Source organism: Salvia hispanica, chromosome 2 (assembly GCF_023119035.1).
Source record: "Salvia hispanica cultivar TCC Black 2014 chromosome 2, UniMelb_Shisp_WGS_1.0, whole genome shotgun sequence".
NCBI classification, from domain to species: Eukaryota; Viridiplantae; Streptophyta; class Magnoliopsida; order Lamiales; family Lamiaceae; genus Salvia; species Salvia hispanica.
The window spans coordinates 19,340,942-19,365,799 of record NC_062966.1 but is presented as its reverse complement, the minus strand read 5'-3'; the positions used below and the strand labels follow the sequence as shown (position 1 = coordinate 19,365,799).

At 37.3% G+C, this 24,858-nt stretch overlaps 6 protein-coding genes across 12 annotated transcripts; 3 read left to right on the top strand and 3 right to left on the bottom strand.

Moving 5' to 3' along the window:
• The first annotated feature begins 256 nt into the window (after positions 1–256).
• On the top strand, positions 257–3,698 carry LOC125206419 (phosphate transporter PHO1 homolog 3-like). The gene is made up of 10 exons (XM_048105672.1): positions 257–1,129; positions 1,206–1,569; positions 1,664–1,784; positions 1,862–1,991; positions 2,071–2,191; positions 2,289–2,547; positions 2,633–2,932; positions 3,011–3,289; positions 3,360–3,496; positions 3,581–3,698. Exons 1-10 carry the CDS (start codon positions 550–552, stop codon positions 3,696–3,698), a joined length of 2,409 nt encoding a protein of 802 aa, XP_047961629.1. The 5' UTR covers positions 257–549.
• Positions 3,699–3,717: 19 nt separating this feature from the next.
• Positions 3,718–7,104, top strand: LOC125205640 (phosphate transporter PHO1 homolog 3-like). Its single transcript, XM_048104698.1, is given in 11 exon segments — positions 3,718–4,315; positions 4,458–4,598; positions 4,601–4,814; positions 4,894–5,014; positions 5,093–5,222; positions 5,307–5,427; positions 5,516–5,774; positions 5,853–5,957; positions 6,064–6,537; positions 6,626–6,762; positions 6,852–7,104. Coding segments are annotated over 11 exon segments (2,379 nt in total). The 5' UTR covers positions 3,718–3,738; the 3' UTR covers positions 6,952–7,104.
• On the bottom strand, positions 6,716–9,752 carry LOC125205641. Of its 7 annotated transcripts, none has more exons than XR_007173803.1 (4): positions 8,914–9,751; positions 8,257–8,299; positions 7,620–7,767; positions 6,716–6,801 (listed from the first exon to the last, which is right to left on the bottom strand). XR_007173803.1 is itself a non-coding variant. In XM_048104699.1 (2 exons), the coding sequence occupies exon 1, from the start codon at positions 9,409–9,411 to the stop codon at positions 8,917–8,919; it is 495 nt and encodes a 164-aa protein (XP_047960656.1). In that variant the 5' UTR covers positions 9,412–9,750; the 3' UTR covers positions 8,013–8,299; positions 8,914–8,916. The 7 variants fall into 7 exon arrangements, 1 of the variants encoding a protein (XP_047960656.1); XR_007173805.1 differs by having other exon boundaries at positions 6,734–6,801; positions 7,683–7,767; XR_007173801.1 differs by lacking the exon at positions 6,716–6,801 and adding an exon at positions 6,914–6,959 and having other exon boundaries at positions 7,572–7,767.
• A 641-nt stretch (positions 9,753–10,393) lies between these two features.
• Positions 10,394–15,475, bottom strand: LOC125207182 (phosphate transporter PHO1 homolog 10-like). The gene is given in 15 exon segments (XM_048106418.1): positions 10,394–10,681; positions 10,756–10,892; positions 10,978–11,256; positions 11,357–11,509; positions 11,606–11,650; positions 11,741–11,845; positions 11,930–12,188; positions 12,273–12,393; positions 12,515–12,644; positions 12,775–12,846; positions 12,980–13,028; positions 13,118–13,421; positions 13,526–13,594; positions 14,089–14,659; positions 15,228–15,475. Coding segments are annotated over 14 exon segments (2,406 nt in total). The 5' UTR covers positions 14,648–14,659; positions 15,228–15,475; the 3' UTR covers positions 10,394–10,557.
• An 888-nt stretch (positions 15,476–16,363) lies between these two features.
• LOC125205523 lies at positions 16,364–18,127 on the bottom strand. Its single transcript, XM_048104524.1, has 3 exons — positions 17,847–18,127; positions 16,887–16,960; positions 16,364–16,655 (listed from the first exon to the last, which is right to left on the bottom strand). The coding sequence occupies exons 1-3, from the start codon at positions 18,069–18,071 to the stop codon at positions 16,586–16,588; spliced, it is 369 nt and encodes a 122-aa protein (XP_047960481.1). The 5' UTR covers positions 18,072–18,127; the 3' UTR covers positions 16,364–16,585.
• Positions 18,128–19,188: 1,061 nt separating this feature from the next.
• LOC125205521 lies at positions 19,189–20,618 on the top strand. The gene has a single exon (XM_048104521.1). The coding sequence runs from the start codon at positions 19,228–19,230 to the stop codon at positions 20,515–20,517; it is 1,290 nt and encodes a 429-aa protein (XP_047960478.1). The 5' UTR covers positions 19,189–19,227; the 3' UTR covers positions 20,518–20,618.
• Positions 20,619–24,858: the final 4,240 nt, after the last annotated feature.

Genomic DNA, 24,858 nt, shown 5'->3' with positions numbered 1-24,858 from the left:
GACACTAATGCCAACTAATAGTTGAATTAGGCAAAAGATGAAACGTTGAAATCTTGCTTTTTTCAAAACCGTGGTTAGTGAACTTAAATCACAAATTTATATGCATATATATGAAATAATAGGCTTTACAAATCCAACAAAAAACCAGCAATATTGACCACTGTCAAAATACTGGTTTGGTGTTGAAAATTCTTTAAACAAGTGGATCTGAAAAGCGACAAATGCTTAACAATTTTGTCACTTTCAATATTCCGACAAAGTTAAAGTATATATCAAATGTGTTGTGCTTAGACAATGGATATGATAAATATTATTAATAATTGGTGCAAGGGTCAAACTATTTCTGCACTGTGATCATTCTGTTAATTTTTGTCTGCGTATATAAATTTAATCATGGACTATATATAATACCTTGCAACGTTGAATGTTCACAAACATCACCTGATTTTGAAAAAACTATTTATCTAACATATACACTGCATTCCACATTTGCATTCTCATCCAATAGCTAGTGAGTAAATCTATCACCAAAAAAAAAAAGAAAAAAAAATGAAGTTTGGCAAAGAATTTGCTTCACAAATGGTGCCAGAGTGGCAAGAAGCATACACAGATTATGAGTTCTTGAAAACTCTAGTAAAAGAAATCGAAATTTACAAGCAAAGAACCAGACTGGCCAGGCCGGCTGGTCCGGTGCGAAGCCGCACTCTCTACAGAGCCTTCAGTGGGCTAACACAGAGGGTGAGCTCCCCGGGAGCTCATCAAGCTGCAGGTGATGTTGAAAACCAAGCCATTCTGGTGCAGAATGTGAGGCGGGAAGGGGAGGATCGTTCGGAGACGATGTTCTTGGGGGCTGCGGACGAAGGAGGGGAGTATGAGATGGTGTATTTCAGAAGGCTGGATGATGAGTTCAATAAGGTGCTGAGGTTTTATAGGTTGAAAGTTGATGAGGTGTTGAAGGAGGCTGCTGTGTTGAACAAGCAGATGGTGGCGTTGATTGCGTTTCGTGTGAAGGTGGAGCATCCACAAGGATGGATTAATAGTGTGGAGGAGACTACTCAGCTTGCCTCAGATGCTGCTGCTTCTTCAGCTGCATTGTTTGCCAACACACCTTCTGCTGTCAAAGCAAGCAGTGAGTTTTACTTCTTCTAAATCTTGTTTTCTTTTGTTTGTGCTGTGTTTCATGTTAGGGAGTTTTGATGGTGCAGGAAGGGCTCCGATGGCTGTAATAGACGAAGAAGGTTCGGTAGCGCATAGTGAAGGGCAGTGTGATGAATCACATGAGGATGTGAAAGATGGGAATGGTATTGAGGTGGTGAGTGAAAGAGTTCAAGAAGTGAAGCAGAAGAATGAGATCAAGGCGAAGAAGAGGCCGGCGCCTTTGGAGATTCTTGATCGTGTGAAGTTCAACACGAGTCAAGAAACACCTCGTTCGACAATCAAAGGATTCCTCAATCTTCCTAACCAGGCTGATTTGAAGTTCACTGAGGATAATTTGAGGAAAGCAGAAGATCAGCTTAAGAGGGCTTTTGTTGGATTTTATCAGAAGCTAAGGCTTCTAAAAAGCTACAGGTATGTATAACTTCTAGCCATTTTTTTAAGGCAGTTGATATTATTAGTATTATTTTGTGATTTTGTAATTTACATGTTTGTGTGATTGCAACAGTTTTCTGAACATTATGGCCTTCTCAAAGATTATGAAGAAATATGATAAGGTTGCTTCAAGACATGCATCAAAATATTACATGAGAATGGTTGATAATTCCTATCTGGGAAGCTCTGATGAGGTGAAAATCATTCACAAATTCCTTGGTTATGTAAAAAAGTGCAATTGGAAAATAAGGTGATTATGTTGGTGGTATAGGTAAGCAAGCTGATGGAAAGGGTAGAAGCCATCTTCATCAAGCATTTCTCAAACTCGAACCGTAGCAAAGGAATGAACATCTTGAGGCCTAAAAAAAAAAGGGAATCACATGGAACCACATTCACCATGGGTAAGAAGTTGGGCATTTTCTGTCAGGAAGGTCCATTTTCCATGGAATGTTTGTTCCTAACATGCAAGAAAACCTGCAGGATTTCTGTTTGGCTGCACCATTGCTCTTATCATAGCACTAGCTCTGATTGTTCGTGCACGTAATATACTCGACAAAGAAGGCAGAGTACTCTACATGGAAACCATGTTTCCCCTCTATAGGTAAGAGAAACCAAACCTCTTCGCTATACTCCCCATCTCTCCATTTTCTTTTAATTTATATCAAATTTTCACTAAGATGAATGAATTTGTGTGACAGTTTGTTCGGGTTCATCGTTCTCCACATAATAATGTACGCTGCAAACATATACTTCTGGAGGCGGTATCGAGTGAATTACTCCTTCATATTTGGATTTAAGGAAGGAACGGAACTAGGATACAGAGAGGTTCTACTTCTTGGAGCCAATTTAAGTGTGTTGGCTCTAGCAAGTGTTCTTGCTAATCTAGACATGGAAATGGATCCAATCACAGCTGACTACAAACCCATTACGGAACTCCTTCCTCTTGGATTAGTATTGGTAATAATCTTAACCATGATTTATTTAATGAAATATATACATATGCATATGTTGAAGAATAAACATTTTTCATATTTTTGTGCAGCTTGTGATTGTGACTTTGCTGTGCCCTCTCAACATCTTGTACCGCTCGAGCCGCTATTTTCTACTCGTCTCCGTCTTCCACTGCCTCTTAGCTCCTCTGTATAAGGTTTCATTGCCAGATTTCTTCCTAGCAGACCAGCTAACAAGCCAAGTGCAAGCTCTAAGAAGCCTAGAGTTCTACATTTGCTACTACGGTTGGGGAGACTACAAACGCAGGCAAAACCACTGCAAATCGAACGATGTTTTCAACACCTTCTCCTTCATCATCGCTGCAGTCCCATACATGTGGCGCCTCCTTCAGGTGCATACATAACATAAACAATCATGTTAATTAAGCTGCAAAAAAAATACTGAGAGTTAATTTCTTGATCATGTGCAGTGTCTGCGTCGTGTCTACGACGAGAGAGACATCCACCAAGGCTACAACGGGGTGAAATATCTGGCAACAATCATAGCCGTGTGTGCAAGAACAGCCTACACCCTCAACAAAGGGCCAGAATGGAAGATCATAGCCTGGATCACCTCGATCATTGCCACCATCATCAGCACTTATTGGGACATCGTCATGGATTGGGGGCTCTTCCAAAGCAAATCCAAGAACAGATGGCTGAGAGACAAGCTGCTTATCCCACACAAGAGTGTCTACTTTGCAGCCATTGTAAGTTCATCGCAAATATTTTTCAAATAAGAGCAAGACTTTTACACTAATACACACGTTTTCGCTGCAGATATTGAATGTGTTATTGAGACTAGCATGGATGCAGACTGTGATGAACATCACCGTTTTCTCACTGCATAGGCAGACCATGGTTGCGCTCGTGGCTTCTCTAGAGATCCTTCGTCGCGGTCTATGGAACTTCTTCAGGTTAGTGTTATTACAGCCACAACATGATGAATTTGGATGATGGATTTTGTGTAATGGAATTAGTTTATTATAATGTACACGCAGGCTGGAGAACGAACATCTCAACAACGTTGGCAAATTCCGAGCTTTCAAGTCAGTGCCATTACCATTCAACTACGATGAAGATGAAGATAAAGATTATATTTGCATTGTCCATCATTAGCTAACTCACTAAATCTCTCACACACTCACAAAAAAGAAACATGAAGTTTGGTAATGAATTTGCTTCACAAATGGTGCCAGAATGGCAAGAAGCTTACACAGATTATAATTTCTTGAAAAGCCTTATAAAAGAGATCCAAGTTTTCAAAAGTAACAGACCGGCCAAACCGTTTGGTCCGAGGCGATCCCAAACTCTTTACAGAGCCTTCAGTGGCCTAACACAGAGGGTGAACACCCCAAGCTCTCATCAGGCTGCAGCTGACATTGAGAGTCAAGCCATTCTCGTGCAAAACGTGAGGCGAGAAGGCGAGGAGCGTTCAGAGACGATGTTTCTGATGGCTGCAGACGAAGGAGGGGAGTACGAGATGGTGTATTTCAGAAGGCTGGATGATGAGTTCAATAAGGTGCTGAGGTTTTATAGGCTGAAAGTTGATGAGGTGATGAAGGAGGCTGCTGTGTTGAACAAGCAGATGGAGGCATTGATCGCGTTTCGTGTGAAGGTGGAGCATCCACAGGGATGGACTAATAGTGTGGAGGACACCACTCAGCTTGCCTCAGATACTGCAGCTTCTTCAGCTGCATTGTTTGCCAACAGCCCCTCTGCTATCAAAGCAAGCAGTGAGTTTTCATACAAGATTGTTTTGTGTGTGTGTGAGTACTAATTCATGGAATTTTAGACAAGATGTGTGTGAGTGTGTTTCATGTAGAATACTAATAAGTCGCGTTGAGAGTGCAAATGATGGGTGTTGTGATGATGCAGGAAGAGTTCTGATGGCTGGTATAGATGAAGAGGATTGGATACCAGGCCCCGGGCCGTCTGCTAAATCAGAGGCTAGTAGGAGAGAAGGAATTGTTGAGATGGAGGCAGTAAATGCAAGGATTCAAGAAGAGAAGAAGAATGATACAAGGCGAAAAGGCCTGCGCCACTGGAGGTTCTTAAACAGGTTAAGTTTAACACGACTCAAGAAACACCTCGCTCGACAATCAAAGGATTCCTCAATCTTCCCAACCAGGCAGATTTGAAGTTCACTAAGGATAACTTGAAGAAAGCAGAAGATCAGCTTAAGAGGGCTTTTGTTGGATTTTATCAGAAACTGAGGCTTCTGAAAAATTACAGGTACATATATAACTTCTAGCCAGCTTTTTATTAATGTTGTTGGTGTTATATTCACATACTGTTTGTGTAATTGCAACAGTTTTCTGAATATTATGGCATTCTCAAAGATCATGAAGAAATATGATAAGGTTGCTGAAAGAAGTGCATCAAAATCTTACATGAGAATGGTTGACAATTCCTATTTGGGCAGTTCTGATGAGGTACAAAAAAACATTCACAATTCCCATTCTTAATGTAGAAATTGCATATGAAATAAGGAGGTTATTGTGTTATAATAGGTGAGCAAGCTGTTGGAGAGGGTAGAAGCCACCTTCATCAAGCATTTCTCAAACTCGAACCGCAGCAAAGGAATGAACATCTTGAGGCCTAAAAGAAAAAGGGAAACACACAGAATTACATTCTCCACGGGTAAGATATTCGGCGTTGTCTCAAGCTCAAATTTTCTTCTCAGAACTGAAAAATACTAACATGCATGAAATCTTTGTCCTGCAGGATTTCTATTTGGTTGCACAGTTGCTCTTATCGTAGCACTGATTCTGATCGTTCGTGCACGTAAAATACTCGACAAACAAGGGAGAGCAATCTACATGGAAACCATGTTTCCCCTCTATAGGTCAGATAAATCATACCTCTTCACCATCTCTCCATTTTCTTTTAATTTATATCAAATTTTCACTAAGATGAATGAATTTGTGTGACAGTTTGTTCGGGTTCATCGTTCTCCACATAATAATGTACGCTGCAAACATATACTTCTGGAGGCGGTATCGAGTGAATTACTCCTTCATATTTGGATTCAAGGAAGGAACAGACCTAGGATACAGAGAGGTTCTGCTTCTTGGATTCAGTTTGAGTGTGTTGGCTCTAGCTAGTGTTCTTGCGAATCTCGACATGGAAATGGATCCAATCACAGCTGACTACAAACCCATTACTGAACTACTTCCTCTTGGATTAGTAGTGGTAATAATCCTAACCATAGTTTTGTTTAATGAAATATGCATATCTTGAAGATTAAACATTTGTCATATTTTTGTGCAGCTTGTGGTTGTGATTATGCTGTGCCCTCTCAACATCTTGTACCGTTCGAGCCGCTATTTTCTACTCGTCTGCGCCTTCCACTCCCTCTTAGCTCCTCTCTATAAGGTAAGAAGAAACATAAAATCTTGTAATTGATTGATTGATTAAAACCAATGAAGTGCTGCACACTATTCTTATTTCTTATAAACATATTTGTGTCTGTTTCTTGAAGGTTACATTGCCAGATTTCTTCCTAGCTGACCAGATAACAAGTCAAGTTCAAGCTCTAAGAAGTCTAGAGTTCTACATTTGCTACTATGGTTGGGGAGACTACAAGCACAGGCAAAGCAACTGCAAATCCAACGATGTTTTCAACACCTTCTCCTTCATCATCGCTGGAGTCCCATACGTATGGCGCCTTCTGCAGTGTCTGCGTCGCCTATATGACGAAAGAGATCCTCATCAAGGCTACAACGGGGTGAAATATCTGGCGACAATCCTAGCAGTGTGTGCAAGAACAGCATACACCCTCAACGGAGGGGCTACCTGGAAGATCATAGCATGGACCACCTCAATCATAGCAACGATCCTCAGCACATATTGGGACATTGTCGTAGATTGGGGGCTGCTACAAAGCAAATCTAAGAACAGATGGTTGAGAGACAAGCTGCTTGTCCCACACAAGAGTGTCTACTTTGTTGCCATTGTAAGAACATCAGTAATTTTGTAGAAGCAGATTTTTGGTGCATAGTAACTGTGGTAACTGACAGTTAATATTGTTCGTTTCCCTGCAGATTTTGAATGTATTGCTGAGATTAGCATGGATGCAGACTGTGATGAGGATCACCGTTTTCTCACTGCATAGGCAGACAATGGTTACCCTCGTGGCTTCTCTAGAGATCCTTCGTCGCGGTCTCTGGAACTTCTTCAGGTCATTACAATCTTCAAATTTGGATGGAAGAATTTTGTTCTGGTAATAAATATGTCACGTGTAATGGAATTAGTTTCTTAAATGTGCAGGCTGGAGAACGAACATCTCAACAACGTTGGAAAATTCCGAGCTTTCAAATCAGTGCCATTACCGTTCAATTACGATGAAGATGGACACAAACATGATTAGAAATGCAGCTGCAAGATTTGTAGTACATGGGTTAAGAACGTGGCCTATTCTTTGTATCTTTACACATTTCAAATTGTAATCGGAAAAATTCACATATTCTGAAGTCTTTTTGCATAATATTAAATGTTTTTATAAACAAATTTCAGATTCAAAGCACAGACCCATGCTTGATGACTAACTTCTAATCTGCCAAACCTAAACACAGCATGAAAAATGACAGCAAAGAACACACAGATAAAGATAGTACAATACTACTGCATTTCTTAGTTACCTAGATTTCCTGCAAGGAAGAAATACAGATAAGTGGACAATATATTCTTTGCAAAGAGAGTAGGTTGAAGGATTCACTGGAAAGGCTGGAGTACTACTATCTTCATTAGCAGTACAAGGAAGAAAAATAAGTAATCCAAGGAACAAAACATGTTAACAAAGAATCTCCTTTTCGCATTCTAAAATGCATAAAACCCTTATGGATATCCGTCTAAAGGGAATGATAGCTAAAGTACACATCAAAATTTCCCTCTATTCATTTCTAACATAGGAGGTCCCAGTTTATGAACAATCACATTTAGTTGATGAAGTTGAAGATATGTCGGAAACTCAGAGAGTAAGAACACTACCTCATACTTTATCCAATTTATTAGCAGAAGCTTAACAGAAGGAAATACCATAATCAGGATGACAGGGGATGGGGTAGAATTAATGGCCAATAGTGGATTCGAATGAAGAACCTCCAAATGTCTGCTCAGATGGTAAAATTAGTGCACCTTGAGCTGAACTCTTAGTGAGATGTCAGCGAAGGAGGCTATTTTTCACCTGCATCATAAATTAGGTAATATCCTTGATTTTTTAACACATGCTTAATTGTAACTGTAAAACGTCTAATCCATATATTGAAAAGTATCTTTGCATAATATTCAACGGTGTTCAGCATTATCAACATTTATTCTGCTTCAAAGAACAGATCCATTCCTAATGACCAACTCCACATCTGCCAAACTTCATTACAGCATGAACAATTACTGTAAAGACCATAAAGACAACGATAAAGATTGTCAATCAAAGTTTCACAGTTCACTTGTATTCCTTGCATCATTCAAGACCTAAGTATCAAGTAGCCATTGTCAAAATGGCGTGCATTGACATGATATAAATCTGCCCCTCAAGAGACGTGAGATGTGTAGAAGAAAGCTCAATAGTGCGTGATATGAGGAAGAAAAGTAGACCCTGATATTTCTTATAAGCAGAAAAGTAAGTAATTAGAGATGCTAAATATCTTGAAGGCACACAGTAACTCCTTTATACATGAGGATAGAATGACAGCCTTCCAGAAGTCGCCTTTGGATATCTGTCGAAAGTGATTAGAATTTGTAAATCTCCAAGTATCCAAGAACTCTTTACTACTCCTACTATATAGAAGCTCATACAAAGTGTACAAGGAGAACTCAAAAGTATTAAAGTATAAAGAGTGCAAGGAGAACTCCAGAAGTCTCCTATATTCTTTAGGTTTGAACATATGATGCATTTATAATGATCATTTCAAGCTCATGGATACAAAGTATAAAAGTATTCCACATTCATCTCCAACCAAACAACTCTCAAACATACATATCTATTCGTTTTAGCTTCCAAGCTTCTTCCCTATTCAGAGAGAGTCACATTTACAAATCATATCCAGAAATGAACATGCATATCAAGGCAGCACATAACAAACTATATAAACAGACTGCAAATATCCTCAAAATAAATCGATCCAACGAGTTAACACAGTGATATGCAGTATACAATGATAAATTTTCCTTTCTATGCCCAATGTAATTAATTGATGATTGCAGGGGTCAGCTCAATATCCTATCTAATTATTGAAAACAAAAAATATCTTCTTCGAATCTTGACAATGAGCAACCATGAAAAAACGAAGATCAGTCCCACCAAATCAAGATAGCTTCTTTGAAACATTACCCCCTAAAAAACTTGCTCCTTTTCCTTCTTCTCCGAATCTTCTTCCCCGCTCAATTTTTCCTTCTCCTTCTCCTCCTCCAACTGCTTCACCGCCTCCTCCTCGAGAGACTTCTCCGCCTGCAGAATCGGTGCATAATAATCTGAATGCGCCTCCATACACTTCTTAAGAGCTGTAGTCACCTGGAAACACTTCTGCACTACATCCTCTTCCTTCTTCTCTGCTTCCTCGATACACTTCTCCCACTCCACAAATGTCTCTTTACATCCACCCCCTTTCATAAACAAGCAGAACCCACATTCACCCTCCTCTTCTTCTTCCCCTTCCGCATCTCCATCTTCCAAAGGGGTCTCTTCTGCTTTCGGATTTTCTTGAATTCCGGCAGTCTTTGTATCTGCTGGTGGATCGAGGGTTTCATGGATTAGGGTTCTTGATTCGGGGATCTGCGGTTGCTGGTCGGAATCGGATTGGTGGGGTTTAGTGGAGTTAGAGGAAGCCATGGTAAGCGACTGGCGGCGGCCGGAGAGGAGGTCGGATTCGGTTGCGTGTGCTAAAACCTCTTGTTAAACCCCCGCTGCAATATTCAGTACTGTTTTTATTTTTATATCTGACGAAAATATTTTAAAATTAAACGAAAAACATAAATTTGCCGGAAAACTTGTTGCCAGGATATCTTGTTGTACTCCCTCTAAAAACATAAATTTGCCGGAAAACTTGTTGCCAAGGAAATCTTGTTGTACTCCCTCTGTTCCATTATAAGTGAAACATACCACCTCCGTCTCACATTAAGTGTCACATTTAGTGTAGGCGTAAACTTTAAGAAATGTAAATAAAAGTTCGTCCCACATTTAGTATAGGCATAAACTTTAAAAAACGTAAATAAAAGTAGTTGAATAAGTTAGTGGACTACATAAGGTACACTTATATATATATTAATTTTATAATAAAATGTGAGTAGAAGTGGAATATCAGATCTACTTACCATTTGGCTGGTCAATTTATGTGTAATTTTAAATTTACAATTATGACGGACGAAATCTAAGGTTGTTTAAATACACATAGCCCTCTTAATGGGAAAATTATTGTAACAATAAACGACCTCGTTCCAGTAAGCGGGGACAATAGTGCAATGGCACGAGAAACACATCATTTTATTGAGGTCGGAATGAGTTTGTTTAACATACCAACATGCAAGCAATTTCTAGCCTCCACATCATTTTAAAGTTGGGAGATTTTAATTTCATGGTAAAATCAAAACAAATTGAAAATTCATGTATTATCATACTACTAACTTAAACCAGTATTTTTGAATTTATTCGCAATTTATGAACTGAGTAAAAGTTTTTATAATTGGAAGTTAATATACCCTTTAATTTTGTAGTATTTCAATATTAGAACCTTTTCTAGTTGGAACATACCTGAATTATGAATTCATATCATATTTTGGTATCTCATATGAAGTAGTAGTAGATACATGTATGATTGATTACAACACATTGAAGAGATGCATTAATTAATTCATCAAGTACATTTTATTATAAAACTATTCCCCAAGAGAAACTCATAATTTAGGCTATAGCCGCAGCAAAATCATAAAAACAAAAACGTGCTCAAAATTCATAGAATTTCAAAGTAAGCATCAACATCTACTCGTCCTTTTCATCTTTTTCATTATCATTATCATCCTCATCTTCATAGTAAGTAAAAGGGAGTGGCACTGACTTGAAAGCTCGGAATTTTCCTACATTATTCAAGTGCTCATTCTCCAACCTGATCAATACAAACTCATCTTAGTTCCCTTTCCATTCAGCATATCCAAAAGCTACAAGAGTGGCTACATTTACCTAAAGAAGTTCCATAACCCACGCCGCAGAATTTCTAGGCATGAAAATATTGTTGACACCGTCTTCCCATGCAGCGAATGCACGTCTAGCATCAAGACAAGCTGCAGCCAAGCGAATCTGAGAAAAATATCCAAAACCTGTGACAGAGTGGATCAAGAAAGATGTGAATCAAAAGGTATGAGGGAGGCAGAGAAAAAAAGTGTGAGTTTGTGTAATGTTTACTATAGCAACAAAGTAGACGTTTTTATGAGGGATGATGAGTTTATCTCTGAGAAACGGGTTCTTGGACTGCCTCTGCAGAAGCCCCCAGTCGACAACGATATCCCAGTATGTGTTGGCTATAGCAGCAACTGCTGAGCTCAGCAATGCCAACACTTTCCATACTGTTTTCTTTCTGAATTCAAACGCTGTCCTGATTACGACAGCAACAATCGTCGTGAAATACCTCAGACCGTTGTATACGTGAACCCATTCTTTCTCTTCAAACAACCTACGCACACACTGCAATGATGGATGAATGAAGATACCGTTGTTTAATCCGTCATTCAGAGTGAGGATTATGGAAAAGAGAGATGGATATAGAGAAAGGAAAGCTCTGAACCTGAAGAAAGCGAAACCAGTATGGTACAACTGCAATGACAAAATAGAAAGCATTATAGACTTCATCACTGCTGCATCTTGTCAACCTTCGAGCTAATTGTCTACCACCACCGTAGAAACATACGTAATACTCAAAGTTCCTTATAGCCTGTACCTGTAGTCAAATAGATCACAAGAACTGCTCACAGAGATACCTACAGAATAGAGAATAGAAATCACAACCATCGAATATCACCAAAACATGTGAAACCTGGCTAGTGAGTTGGTCAGCCAAGAAAAAGTCTGGGAGTGTAACCTACAAGATAAAATTGGATTACCAAATCAGAGACTAACTGAAAACTGTGATGATATTTACATTGACAGAACCTGTCTGTGTTGAGCTCACCTTATAAAGAGGAGCACAAACACAACGAAACACACACTTTATCAGGTAGAAACGACTTGAACGATACATGAAATTGAAGGGGCAAAACATTATTGCTAGAACAACCTATAAATAAGCATATAATTAGAACACACATGGCGTAGCACAACAAACTTTCAGTATATAATATAAAATTTTTCATATTCTCACAATGATTAAGCCTAAAGGGAGAAGTTCAATATATGTTTCGAAATGTTGAGTATCTGAGTCCATCTTTACGTGCAGGTGTGCTAGGAAAGTAACAAGAGCCATCACGCCAAGACCACTGCTAAGTAGAAACACTTCTCGGTAGCCTAATTCAGTCCCCTTCCTAAACCCAAATATGAATGGATAGTTGATTTTGTAACGCCTCCAAAAATAAATGTTTGCAGCGTATACAAGCATGTGTAGCACTGTAAACGCAAAGAAGCTGCAAAGAGTTTAAATCGGAAATCAGTAGCATAGTAAGAAAGCACGTAGAAAAAGGTAATTTATGCTTGCAGTATATTAATACCCATAGAGAGGGAAGATAATTTCTATGTATAAGGTTGCACTCTTTATGTGCATCAGTTTTCTATCTTCCATAAGTAGAATAACAGCAACAACTAGCGCGACTGAACAACCAGAAAAGAAACCTGGAACCACCAAAAATTAGAAGACAAATACAGCAATTAACTTCATAGATACGCATTCATAATAATACTTGTAGCTTTCAGCTACATAATATCAAAGTGCAATGTTGGTCGGCTAACTTACCCGAACAGAATGTTATTCGATGCCTCTCAATCTTCTGTTTGGGTCTAAGTAGTTTCATTCCTTCCTGACGGTTGGAATTCAAAAAGTTCTTAATGAATACTGCCTCAACTCTTTCCATCAGATTTATAACCTGGGATTATAGGAGCAAAACTGTACAAATTCATCACTGGTTTCACAAGAAGCAGCATAGATCTACTATATTTTAAATATGTAAATTAAATTATTAGACTTTCTGTATAAGAACGAAGAATCAGACACACCTCATCAGAGCTTCCAAGATAAGAGTCATCCACGATTTTCATGTACGATCTTGCAACGAGCCTTGACGTTATCTGCAAGCAATAAGTAACTAGAACGCTTACATATACTCAGGGATCCGGACAACCATGGACTGCTACTCTTTTGTGTAAAATATAAGATTGCCACCATAACATAGAAAAAAGATAAGACCACCAGTTATAGAACCTTATCATATTTCTTGAGGATCTTCGAAAAGGCGGAGATATTCATGAAACTGCTTGTTCATTCAACAAATACATCATAAGAGAAACAAAAACTTTTAGAAGGAAAAAAACAATGCTGTCTTTGATCATCAAAGTGTACCTTTAATGCTTTAGAAGACAAAGCTTTTGATAGAACTCAATAAACGCAGTCTTTAATCTTTCTTCAACCTCCTTCAGTTCTTCCTTGTTGTAACTTAGACCTTTTTCCCTGGTGTCAGTGAAGACTCCTTTAATAGTTGCCATTGGACTATCATATGTATTTTGAATCTTTATTCGATCAAGGATATCTAAATTAGTTGTTTCATGTTCATCTGTGATTTCCCTATCTGCCGAATTATTTGTGTGAAGGACATCAACCACAGGATGACTATCAGATTGCTGCTCTTGAAAGCTCAAGTCCGCTCCTGTAATAGTACTTCAGTTTTTAAAAAGAAAAGAAAACTATCTTCAATCGAAAAATGAGCAAATTATGTGTGATTGTGAAGTGTAAAGATCAGAACTGCATCACCACCAGAAGAGCCATGCTGCTGCTGATTTCTACAACTCATTTCACCTCCAGGTTTCCTATCCACTTTCCCTGCATATATAAACTGAAACGCATCATTATAGAAAAATATTGGTACTATAGCAGAATAAAAGCGAACAAATCAAATCACATGACATAAATAATCAATTTGATTCCCCAGAAATGTCAAATTGTCGACCCATATCAGGTCAATATTATTCAATATTTCACATCAGAGGGCATAGAAGATATCTTCATGAAGTGGCACATGCTTTTTGGTTTATAAATGCTAAAACTTCATGAAGATGTCCTCTATGCATAGTTATTTAGATCAGCCTAATCACCTGTCTATCTTTATCCATCGATTTCATTTTGTTTACACAACTAAAGCAGTTGAAGCATAAAGCGGTGTATAACTAAGATCAAGCAAGCAGTTGAAGCATAATGTGGTGTACAACTATGATCAAGTAAGCAGTTGAAGTATATAATTAAGATCAACTAACCCCAAAGAAATAGGGATTTAAATACTGAAAGTGGTTATCTATTTTGCTAGCCATATCACCTACCAATACTTTCAGCTTTGCCTGGAGGTATAATCTTCGATGGATCCAAATTGCTGATCTCCGAACAGACGGACTTCAGTGGAATCGATCCATGAGAGCTAGGATTAATTATTTTGATCCTTAGTGCAACCAATGTCTCCATCTGCTTCTTTAGTGAAGCAGCTTCTCTGATCATTTCTTCCACCTTATCCTTAAAAAAGTTGTTCGTCTTGTTGAGCTCATCATCAAGTTTTCTGAAAAAATTTCTCTCATTACCTTCTCCTTCTGTTGGGGCCACAATCAATCTGGTGTTATATAACTTTCTGGAATTCTCTTGTAGAACAGTATGAACAGCTATAACTTGGTTCTCAATATCATCATGACTGTCGATATTGGCTTCACGTAGACTCGAACTGTTGAGGTTCTTGAGTGAGAATCTCTTCGAAGAAGCTCTTGCTAGATTCGGATTGCTTTGCCTAAAACTGCGTATTCCGTGTAATATGTGTTTGAGTTCATTGTAGTCGACGTATGCCTCTGTCCACTCCGGCACCTTATGTTTCTTGAAATCTTTCCCAAATTTCATAGATGCATGTGTCTTCTTCAAAACACAGAAACATTTCATCAGCTACACCAATCCAAACTTATCAATGTCGAAAACAAGAAAGTTGATTTTGCACAAGCATACTTGCTCATACATTATGCATATACTAGTAAAAGCTTTAGATCAATCTACCTAAAATAATGATTTAGTCATAGTCAGTGCAAAAGGAGAAGTTTTGCAACTAATCACAAAATAAACTCAGTAACACAAACTGATCAGTTGAGTTAGTAATTTTAGAACGATGAAGATAATACATCTAGCATAACAATCTCATGCTCCTACCATACCTGCATGCCTTAAACCAACGCCCATATTTGGCCAAAACATTAGTTACAGATTCTCCAAGAAAAAGGAAAACAATAATATGCATACACTGGTAGATATTCGATTTAATGATCCACATTACACACAGACTCACAGTATATGCATTTCCTGTAACAGATGCAACACTCAGAGCCAAAAAAACACTTGCTATATCAATAATCCAAAAAACCTAAGCAACAATCAGAATTCAGCATTGCCACCAAATAGATTAACATCGAAACAGAGAAATAAAAAATACCTTAAAATTGGTTGTTCATTCGAGAATTGGGCGTGTTTTCGGTGAATGATGCATGCCAAAGGAGGAGGCGTATGAATTGGTTTAAGGTGGATGGGAATGGTGATTTGATTGTTATACAATTATTATTATTACCGCCGATCTTCCCACCGTTTGCTAACACGTATACCATCGATTTAGTCGACAGCGGCGGGACCGCTACTTGAAGCTAACAGACAAACTGCATTCTTTTCTTGGAGACCCTAACTTTATCTTCAGAGCTTCGAAACTTGTACAATGGCGGTCTCCAATCTAATCTTCCTCACTTTCATTTTTCAATTCTAATTAAATCTTTAAATGGTTTTTTATCCTCCATCACAGATTGGGATTTTAAATACATGTATTTAAATAAATCAATGCAATATTTAATTTATTATTTTGTAAAGTATATAGTTTAAACTTTCATCGTCAATACCATTTTGAAACTTTTAACAGAGTTTATTGCAATTGGAGTTTGTGGAGTACCTTTGTAGAACTTGTAATTATGATACTTTCGATTAGTGCTAAGTCGATACGATATATCGTATCAAAAACGTTGTATCATGTATCGTATCGAAAATATTGATATCGTATCGAAAGTTTCAATATACTGTTCATAACGATATATCAAAGATCGATATGATATACCGAAATATCGTACCGTTCAAATACCTGTATATCGAAATATATAATTTCAATATGTATTGAATTTCAATATATATGGTATATATCGATAATTCGATATGTATTGATTTTCAATATAATTCAGTACATCAAAAATATCGATATATATCGTATATTCGATATAAAATGATATATCGCGATATAAGAAAATTCATATCGTTATCGTATCGAAAACTTACAATACGGTATCCTATCAAAAAGTACGATATACCAAAAATTCGATAATTTTTCAATATTCTTCAATACGTTAAGAGAGATATATCATTTTTTTGATATTTTCTCCCAGCCCTACTTTCGATCTATCAGTTTTGCCGTTGTAGAACTTGTAATTAATCTCACTATCATTTGGTAAAATAGTTTATAGCACACACGCCATTATGATAATTAAAACCAAAATAAATGAAATACAATCATTTTCCAAAATCTATACCTCTATAAATCATAATGCAGCGCCAAAATTCAACATAAGCATTATTTAGAACGGAGACGAGAACCTCATCCTGCTCAACAACTGCAAAAGGGGAGTACATAATCTGGTAAAAATGATCACATCTAAATCTAAGCGACAATGTGCTCAGTAGATCAAATTTCATTTCACGGTAACTTCAATTCGTGCAGCAGATCAAGAACACAAAAGGCAGTTCTAATTGTTGTTTTCTTCAGGAGAAGTGAGGTAGCTTGATCCCGCTGCAACAGAAGAAGTGAGGTAGCTTGACACGGCCGCATACCCTGCCAACATTTTAACATTCAATCACTACGGAGAAGCAATACAGAGGAAAATCAAATCTCAAATGACATGTTATTGGTCTGAAGATTTAGTCATTCTCTAGTCTCTACACAACAATGGGAAACCCATTGCCGCTATTCTTAACTGAACTTAGGGATACTCAAGTTCAGTTCCACAAAAACAAACTTCTACAAAAGTGCAGGCAGCCACAATGATGGAAAGAAACAACTTACTTGCACTTGATTATTACTGGGACAGGTTTCAAAGCCTTTGGTCCATTTCTAATACCTCTCCTGTGTGGAGAAACCTGGAGAAAGAATTTCATGTTCGATTACTTAGCATGCAAGGCGAATCATTGTCGAGGGTTGTACATGGAATAACATGCAATCATAGAGGCCAAAGGGAAAAAAGACTAGAAATTTACAATCTCTGCTAAAACCAGATCAATGAGGCACAAGGGTACCAAAGATGAAGCCGTGTGTTGCCATTCAGCCGAATGGCTAGCAAAAGAAAATGAGAGGAAATGGATAGAGAGATATTTAAATTAAGTACTCAATTCCCCAGTACGGGACCAGAACCAGGGCATAAGAATGTGAACTGTAAATGGCTGCAACGATAGCCCCCAAGACTCACGACATACGGAGAGATTTAGGGAAAATACATAGCACTAGTTTTTAATGCCACATCCAATACAAACTACCTATTAAATGCTTAAGAACTCATTCTTCAAAAGTTCCAACCACAAACTTTTAGTACAATAGTTAAAGCCTGAAATTGATGAACATATAGAGAGTATTTCAGATTCACATTAGAGACATGCACGGCCAGAAATCAAATTTTTACATAGATGCTACAGCTGATGCCCCACAATCAGGATAAAAGCACAACAACTCAAATTGATAATGCACCTAAGAACACTTTGCATTTTCCTGATCCAAATCAGGCGATGAACAAGATTGGGAATGAAAACAAACGAAAGCTAACATAACTTAACAGGTCCAAATCCGAACACGAACTGATAGTAACATTGATTATGCAAATTTCAATAAATTCATTTCTATACTTCTCTAAAACGCTAAACCTTGAGCCAAAAAAAATCAAGGCAGACTGAAAAGAGAGAAACTAAAACTGTGTAGGTTATTTGAAAAATAAAAAATTGAGCAATAAATTACAAATACGAAAGTAAAATTGACCTTCCTCTTGGGGACCGCCATCAGCTCCATAGCTCCACCGAAAAAGGGCGAATCGATAAAATGAGATCCCTTATTATTTTCGTCATGATTTTCCGGTAAAACAAGCGGCGGCAATGTGATACTGAAATGGTGGTTGATTGCGGTCGCTAACGGCGCAGGTTGAGCCAATGAGTGGGCCAGACGGCGGAAGCCTGTGTCCGCTTTTCTGCCGGCGTATCTTAGCATCGAAATGGACTGAACTGAACGACTGAATGAGAGTTTTTGTTTTTGTTTATGGGGGTTTATGAGAGACTTGGAAACGACGTCGAATTAATCTTCTATGCATCCAAAGAATGCAATAAATAATATTTGATATCTCCAATTAAATTAATAAACTCTGACTTTAGTTATTTTTTCAAGTTATTGAATTTGTGCCTGATTAAAACTTATGTGATAAATTAAAGATTAAGGGGGATGTGAGTATTAAAAAAAGAAAAAAGAGAATTACTATTCAACTCGATCATTTCCAGTTTTCCCTCTATCAAACTCACCTTTTCTCTCTCGTTTATGTGATACTACCAAGTTTCAAGATAAGCTGGCTGCAGTTCACGATCATTGAATATATACCAACATGTTTCATTGTGTTATGTCATAAAGTGATAAAACACAAAATTTTATGACTATATATATGATGATCTCTTGCTTGCATACTCATAATTTCTATTCATTCTTTCTTGGATGCTTTCTCCACATTTCTGATAAACAACTTTGTTTCTTTTTCTTCAGTTGAAGATTTTGTGGCATCTTCCTTTGCTTTATCTTTATGAAGTATACTACTTCCTCCGTTTCATAGTAATAGAGTCGTTTCGTTTTGAACTCTCGTTTTGAAAAAATGATAGTAATAAATAGTTAAAGTGGAAAGAGAGTAAAGTAAGAGAGAAAATAATGTAGTGAAGAGTCTTATCTATAATATTCTCTTTCTTACTTTACTATTTCTCCACTTTAACTATTTATTATTATTTTTTCAAAATGAGTGCTCAAAATGAAACGGCTCTATTACTGTGGAACGGAGGGAGTACTACAATTGTATGCTTCTTTATCTACTAAAAGGGGGACTGCACTATTCTTTATCCGTTTTCACTGCCACAAATTAAGCAAACCATGTGTATATATGTATAGCTTTACAATCATACTAGTACTACTATTAAATTGACATTTTTCCTTCAAGAAACTATGATATAGTCATATAGACATAGTAGTACTCATATCTAAATTTTTATTTTTGATTTTCATACCAACAAAAGTTCAAAGGCGTTACACGTGTCAGTCTTCCATTGGTTTTTAGAATCTAGAAGAAGTGAACTTCCCATCGTGCATTTCCCTAATCTCGCCTGCTGCAGCCATGGAAACCACAGCAGCATCTCGTCACATACCAACTAACTTAACCGCATTAACCGCAAAGTTGCCGCCCAAAAAAACCCAATTCCTCAATTTTACATCTTGCAATTCCACGGCCAAAAAGATTACCCTCTACTGCTCCACAAAACCAAACACCAACAATCAAGAAGCCACAGACGAAACCCACCCCACTTCCGGTTCACTCCCAAATTCAACAATCCAATCAAAATCCGCTCCCATTTCAAGCCCGCAACTTTCATCCTTTTCGAGGGGCTTAATCTTCGATTTGGGCGCCAATAATTCGTGGGATAATCTCGAAATCGGCTCTCCCGTCGTGAAGAGATACCTCGGCGACGAAGAGGAGCGCTGGTACATGTGGTACCACGGCCGCTGCAGCGAGAATCCCGGGTTCGATTCAATCGGATTAGCGGTCTCCGGCAACGGCATTCACTGGGAGAGAGGCACAGAAGGTGTTCGATCAAATGCCGATGTGGGGCTGGTCATGAGCAACAGCAAAGATTGGTGGGCGTTTGACACGCACGGCGTTAGGCCTTCTGAAGTCGTGGTGATGTCCAGCGCCAAAGTCAGAACTAACAGCGCCGTTTACTGGCTTTACTACACCGGATTCTGCTCCGAGGATTCCCCAAGGTCGTTGCCCGGATTAGCCATGAGCCAGGACGGGAGGCATTGGGCTCGGATCGAGGGGGAGCATCACAGTGGTGCTTTGATCGACGTGGGGGCGGATGGCGAGTGGGATTCGACCTTCATCGCCTCCCCACAAGTGGTCTTCCATGGGAGTGGGGATCTTCGAATGTACTACCACTCCTTTGATGCGGAGACAGGGGCGTACGGAGTAGGCATTGCACGATCAAGGGATGGGATGAGGTGGATGAAGTTGGGGAGGATACTGGGTGCAGGGGCTAATGGGGCGTTTGATGAGGGCGGGGTGGTGAATCCGCGTGTGCTGAGGGACAGGAGAGACGGGAAGTACGTGATGGTGTATGAAGGGGTTGGCGGGGGGGATGGGGAGAGGCGGAGCATTGGGGTGGCGGAGTCTTTGGATGGATTGAAGCAGTGGAGGAAGGTAGGAGACGGACCTGTTTTCGAGGAGTCGGGTGTCGGTGGTGGGTGGGATAGTGAGGGTGTTGGATCACCATGCTTGGTTCAAATGGATGAACAATGGAGATTGTATTACAGAGGGGTTGGGAGAGGTGGGAGGAGTGGGATTGGATTGGCTATTTCTCAAGGGAGTGAAGTGGACAAGTTTGAGAGATGGACTGGATTCATTTTGTGATATGTTTGTTTTTTTGTGTAATCAATCCTATATTACTTTTCCATTATTATTTGTTTCAAATTGTGATATGAATCCCATGTTTTAATGTTGTGATTGGTTGATGTTAGAAGTGTATGCGTCAATGTTATCTTTATTTCGTAGTCTTTAAATTGATGAATGAAGTTCTTGAAAAGGGATGCCTCGAGCGTCGGATTTTTGTTTAAGGACAGTAATTTATGGTATGGTCTTGTTAGAGGATTGGCCTCGTCGGAGGATTGTTTAGCAATCATCTATTTCGGTATGTTCTGTTCCTCCTCCTATTCTCGCCTTCAACTCTACATAAACGATGGAGTGCTTAAAGGGCTGCCATGACAAACTCTAAACTAGTATAAAAAAATACTCCACAATTATGTTTGAGCTCAAACGATGCTCTCAGGCCCACCAAAAGTTGGGCTGTATAGCTGTACAGTTATTTATATGATTGCAAGATTTTGTTACACTCGAAATTTATGTGCAAGTGGATCCATTTATTCGAATTACTGGACTTTAGTTTTGGGCTCTGGAGGGTAGTAAATGAATCATCACCCCACATCTCAATATTTTATATGCACACGTTTTTATAGTGGAAACATTACCTGTTGAAACATCACATTATTTAGATTAATTCTTTATTTGCAAACTCTGCTTCATAGCATCTAAAATTATGGAGTAGTACCTAGTAAGACATTACAAAATCCATGTGGTCCAACCTTCAATAATGTTGTGAATCACCTAATAATATCCGTGCTATTATTATTTTCACAAATTACTACCATGAAAAAGACCAAATTATATATTTATGCATTTATGTTATCACCAGACTTTTTCTAGCTAGCTTTCCACGTAAGATCTCAGGCAATGGAACCATCAATCAAAAGATGATTGTGAAATATCAGAAGCATGGTCGATTGAGTTATGTAGTGAGTTATGGGACATTTAGAACTATAGCAAATCAATTATGACCTGAGGGAACACTTCAAATACAGTTGATTTCCGACGAGACGAAGAGAAATACTACTGCGATACACTATATGGGACCCTATATTTGTTACATGTCACCAAATTTTCCCTTTGTTAATTTATTACATGTACTTTTTGCTAAGCGTAACATCTTCATTTAGTCAATATTTAGAGAGTGAACTTAAAATAAGCAAATTTCTGCGAAAATCAGTTGAAGTACAACAACAAGACATTTCTTATTTAGACAGAGGTGTTTAGTTCAATTCTATGTGCATTTGGTATAATATATTACTATATAATTATATTATCAATTATCATGATAAAATGTCTTTAATTAGTGTATGAGTGGAGTAAGAATCCACCAACGTGTGATAGATATTGTGAGCTGTGTGGACCACTCAAAAGGAAAGTCAAATTTCTTATAACTAAAATTTCGTGTGATAGTTATATATATTATGGCAGGTAATGTGTATGTATTATGCTCTAATTAAACAGTTGCTAAGTGTTATAAATCATCATTACTCAATCATATTAATCCGTACGTGAGTTTGGAGATGTCCATAACTATATAGTTAAAGAGTACACCCACAACTTACAAGACATTAATTTAGTCTACATCATATTATTAAATGTATGAAAAGATGGATACTATAGGCCAGCTGCTACATCACATGTAGCCATATTGTACTTCTCCTTAAATTGGTTATAATTAAAAACCTCCAAATTATATTTGCTACTTTTTTCAACATCAAATTTTACGAAATTTTTTTCCAAGAAATATTACTAAAAATTAGCAAATGAGAATTGTTATTATGGAAATATTTACAATAAATAGTGCCCACTACACTATAATGTAAGTTGACAGCTTTTGAAAATTCTCTTGATATACAATCAAATTAAAGTATATTGATTGGTAAGTTATACTCCATCCAAAAACATTTGTAAGTTGGTAGGAGTATTTATTTATTCAGATTAATAATTCAAAGCAACCACTATTCCACTAACAATGGTGGTGGTATCTTATAGTAGTATTATTTGGTACTTAATATTTTGTCAGAAATATGATAGCCACACCACACGCAACATAGTTATATTAACTTTTAGAATCGACTCCAATAAATTTGCTTGTCAAGAATTACTTTAGTTACTACTCCTTTTTACCGGTACCAGTAAATATTTGGAAGGACACATTTAAGACTTGATGATCTGACTAGTTTGATGGAGTATTAATTATATTTTGGAAAAAATATCAAAGCAATGTTTGTTTTGTACATTATCATGAATCTTGAAGAAGTATATATGTGGTTGTAAATTGTAGTAATAGGTAGGATTAATGCCATGATTTATGAAGGTGAGCCCTAGCGTCAATCAAAGTCAACAATGTGATTATTTTGTATCTTTGGTGGGTCATCAATATTTATCTCATTATATTACTACTAAACATGTTACTGCATTGTAGTAGTTGGTATAGCTAAATACATATAAATGGCTGAGAAAAGGGGGAAATAAGCCTTGTTCACAAATTCACAACCGCATACAAAGAAAGTGAGAGAGGGGGGTGTTTCTCCGAACTAAGCGGGAGACTCTACTAAAGAAAATAGACAGTACAATAAGAGTTATTCCAAAGAAGAAAATCCATTTAACTGTATTAATTAGGTTTTTGGTATTTTTTGTACTCCAAAGTTCAATTGCCATCCCATTTGTAACCTTCTATGAGAGAGAAGTAGAGGAGAATTTTATGTGCCCTTTTTTCTTTGGATCTCCTTCATTTTTCTTTGGGCTTTAAGTAAACAATACATAGCTCATTATTTTATTTTGTGAAAGAAGTAGCAATTAGAGAGCCGTAGAGCCAACAATTTGAGAGACAAATGAAAATAAAAGATACCTTTCCATCCATGAATATGAATATCACTTGGGTTCAGTACAAACTTCAAAAAATTATGGAAAACCTTTTATATAATAATAAAATATGAGGTGTATTTATCAAAATCAATAAAAATGAAATAAAACATTTAATAGTTGATATTCTAAAATGATACTAATTACTAATATAGAACATTTAATGGCGAGTATTTGGAAGTTGGAGATCAATGAGGGAAAGAAAAACTTGGCCACTGCTGTTTCCTCCTCGAGTTCTTTACACCCCCAAACATGAACAATTTTGCTTGCCAACTTTCACCCTCAACTGCTCTTTTCATTTTTCTTCTTTACAAAAAGTACCACAAACTTTTTATTTATTAGTATTACTCACGATTCAGAACGGCAGAACCTGTTTTTCAGAAACAAACTAATTAAGAAACATGTAGGAAGAGTACTTACTAATTTACTCCATTTTCCTGGCATATTCAATTTTTTTTGTCCATGAAACCCTTTGAAAATAAACATAAAATAAAAAAAGGTACTCCCTACTTGTCTCCATGGAACAACTACATCTAATAACTACTTATTTTGATAATGGTAATATAAAATATAAAAAATTGTGTCACGGTGAATTGGAACATGACATTTTTGGTATTAGAAGTTAAGAAATCTACCGACGCACAGAAAGAAACACTAGATGTAATAAATATTTTTGTCGAATATGTTTATGACTGCATGTTTGTAATAATTGGTATAAGCTGACACGGACGTTAACATTATTACAAAATCTAATAATATAATTCACATATCCTCAGATTTATTAACAACTTTTTTACTCAACGGTTCAATTACAATATAGAACTGTTTGGAACCTACATTAATAATTTGGAATGCATTTTTCAACTTTCATATCATGAGAGGGTATTGAAGATTTTCAGTACTTCACTGTTTGACTTACTGCATGCATGCTCCGATTTTTTTAAAGAACTAGTATATAATAATAGCGTATGAGAAAATAAAGTACTACTACTACCTCTATATATACTGTATGAATTAATTCTGACAAGTCTGGCTGCTGAAAAATTAATATCCTTTTATAAATATATAATCATGAGTGGAGATACTGTTGCTGATGGGGTGCATTTATTGTTGTAATTTTAGCGGATCTCATGTATTCACCGTTTATTATAGTACTACTAGATTCTTGCTTTACACATTACTTTTTCATTGAGATTTGAGACCCAATAAACTCAAACTTATAAATAATCTAACCAAATTAGTTGCACATAAAATAGTAGTACATCAAATCACATGCAATAGTACGTAGTTTTATCGAAAAAACGCATGCAACTAGGGGAGCTTGGTCCCCTACTCGGGCAAAATGTATAGCAAGGGATGTTGTTCACATCATCCACATATTTATGTATAATTAAAAGGAAATAATCTAATTTTATAAAAAAAATTAGAAGATTGTGATGTGCACAGCTCCTCTGTTATGCATTT

Bases quoted from the DNA above. Each gene is read 5' to 3' on its own strand.
- LOC125206419 (XM_048105672.1), top strand. From the start codon at position 550: ATGAAGTTTGGCAAAGAATTTGCTTCACAAATGGTGCCAGAGTGGCAA. The intron at 2,548-2,632 runs GTAATAATCTTA...ATTTTTGTGCAG, and splicing joins TTCCTCTTGGATTAGTATTG to CTTGTGATTGTGACTTTGCT. The intron at 3,290-3,359 runs GTAAGTTCATCG...TTTTCGCTGCAG, and splicing joins GTGTCTACTTTGCAGCCATT to ATATTGAATGTGTTATTGAG.
- LOC125205523 (XM_048104524.1), bottom strand. From the start codon at position 18,071: ATGCTAAGATACGCCGGCAGAAAAGCGGACACAGGCTTCCGCCGTCTG. The intron at 16,961-17,846 runs GTCAATTTTACT...TTCTTTCTCCAG, and splicing joins TGGCGGTCCCCAAGAGGAAG to GTTTCTCCACACAGGAGAGG. The intron at 16,656-16,886 runs GTAAGTTGTTTC...AAATGTTGGCAG, and splicing joins CCAGTAATAATCAAGTGCAA to GGTATGCGGCCGTGTCAAGC.
- LOC125205521 (XM_048104521.1), top strand. From the start codon at position 19,228: ATGGAAACCACAGCAGCATCTCGTCACATACCAACTAACTTAACCGCA.
- LOC125205641 (XM_048104699.1), bottom strand. From the start codon at position 9,411: ATGGCTTCCTCTAACTCCACTAAACCCCACCAATCCGATTCCGACCAG.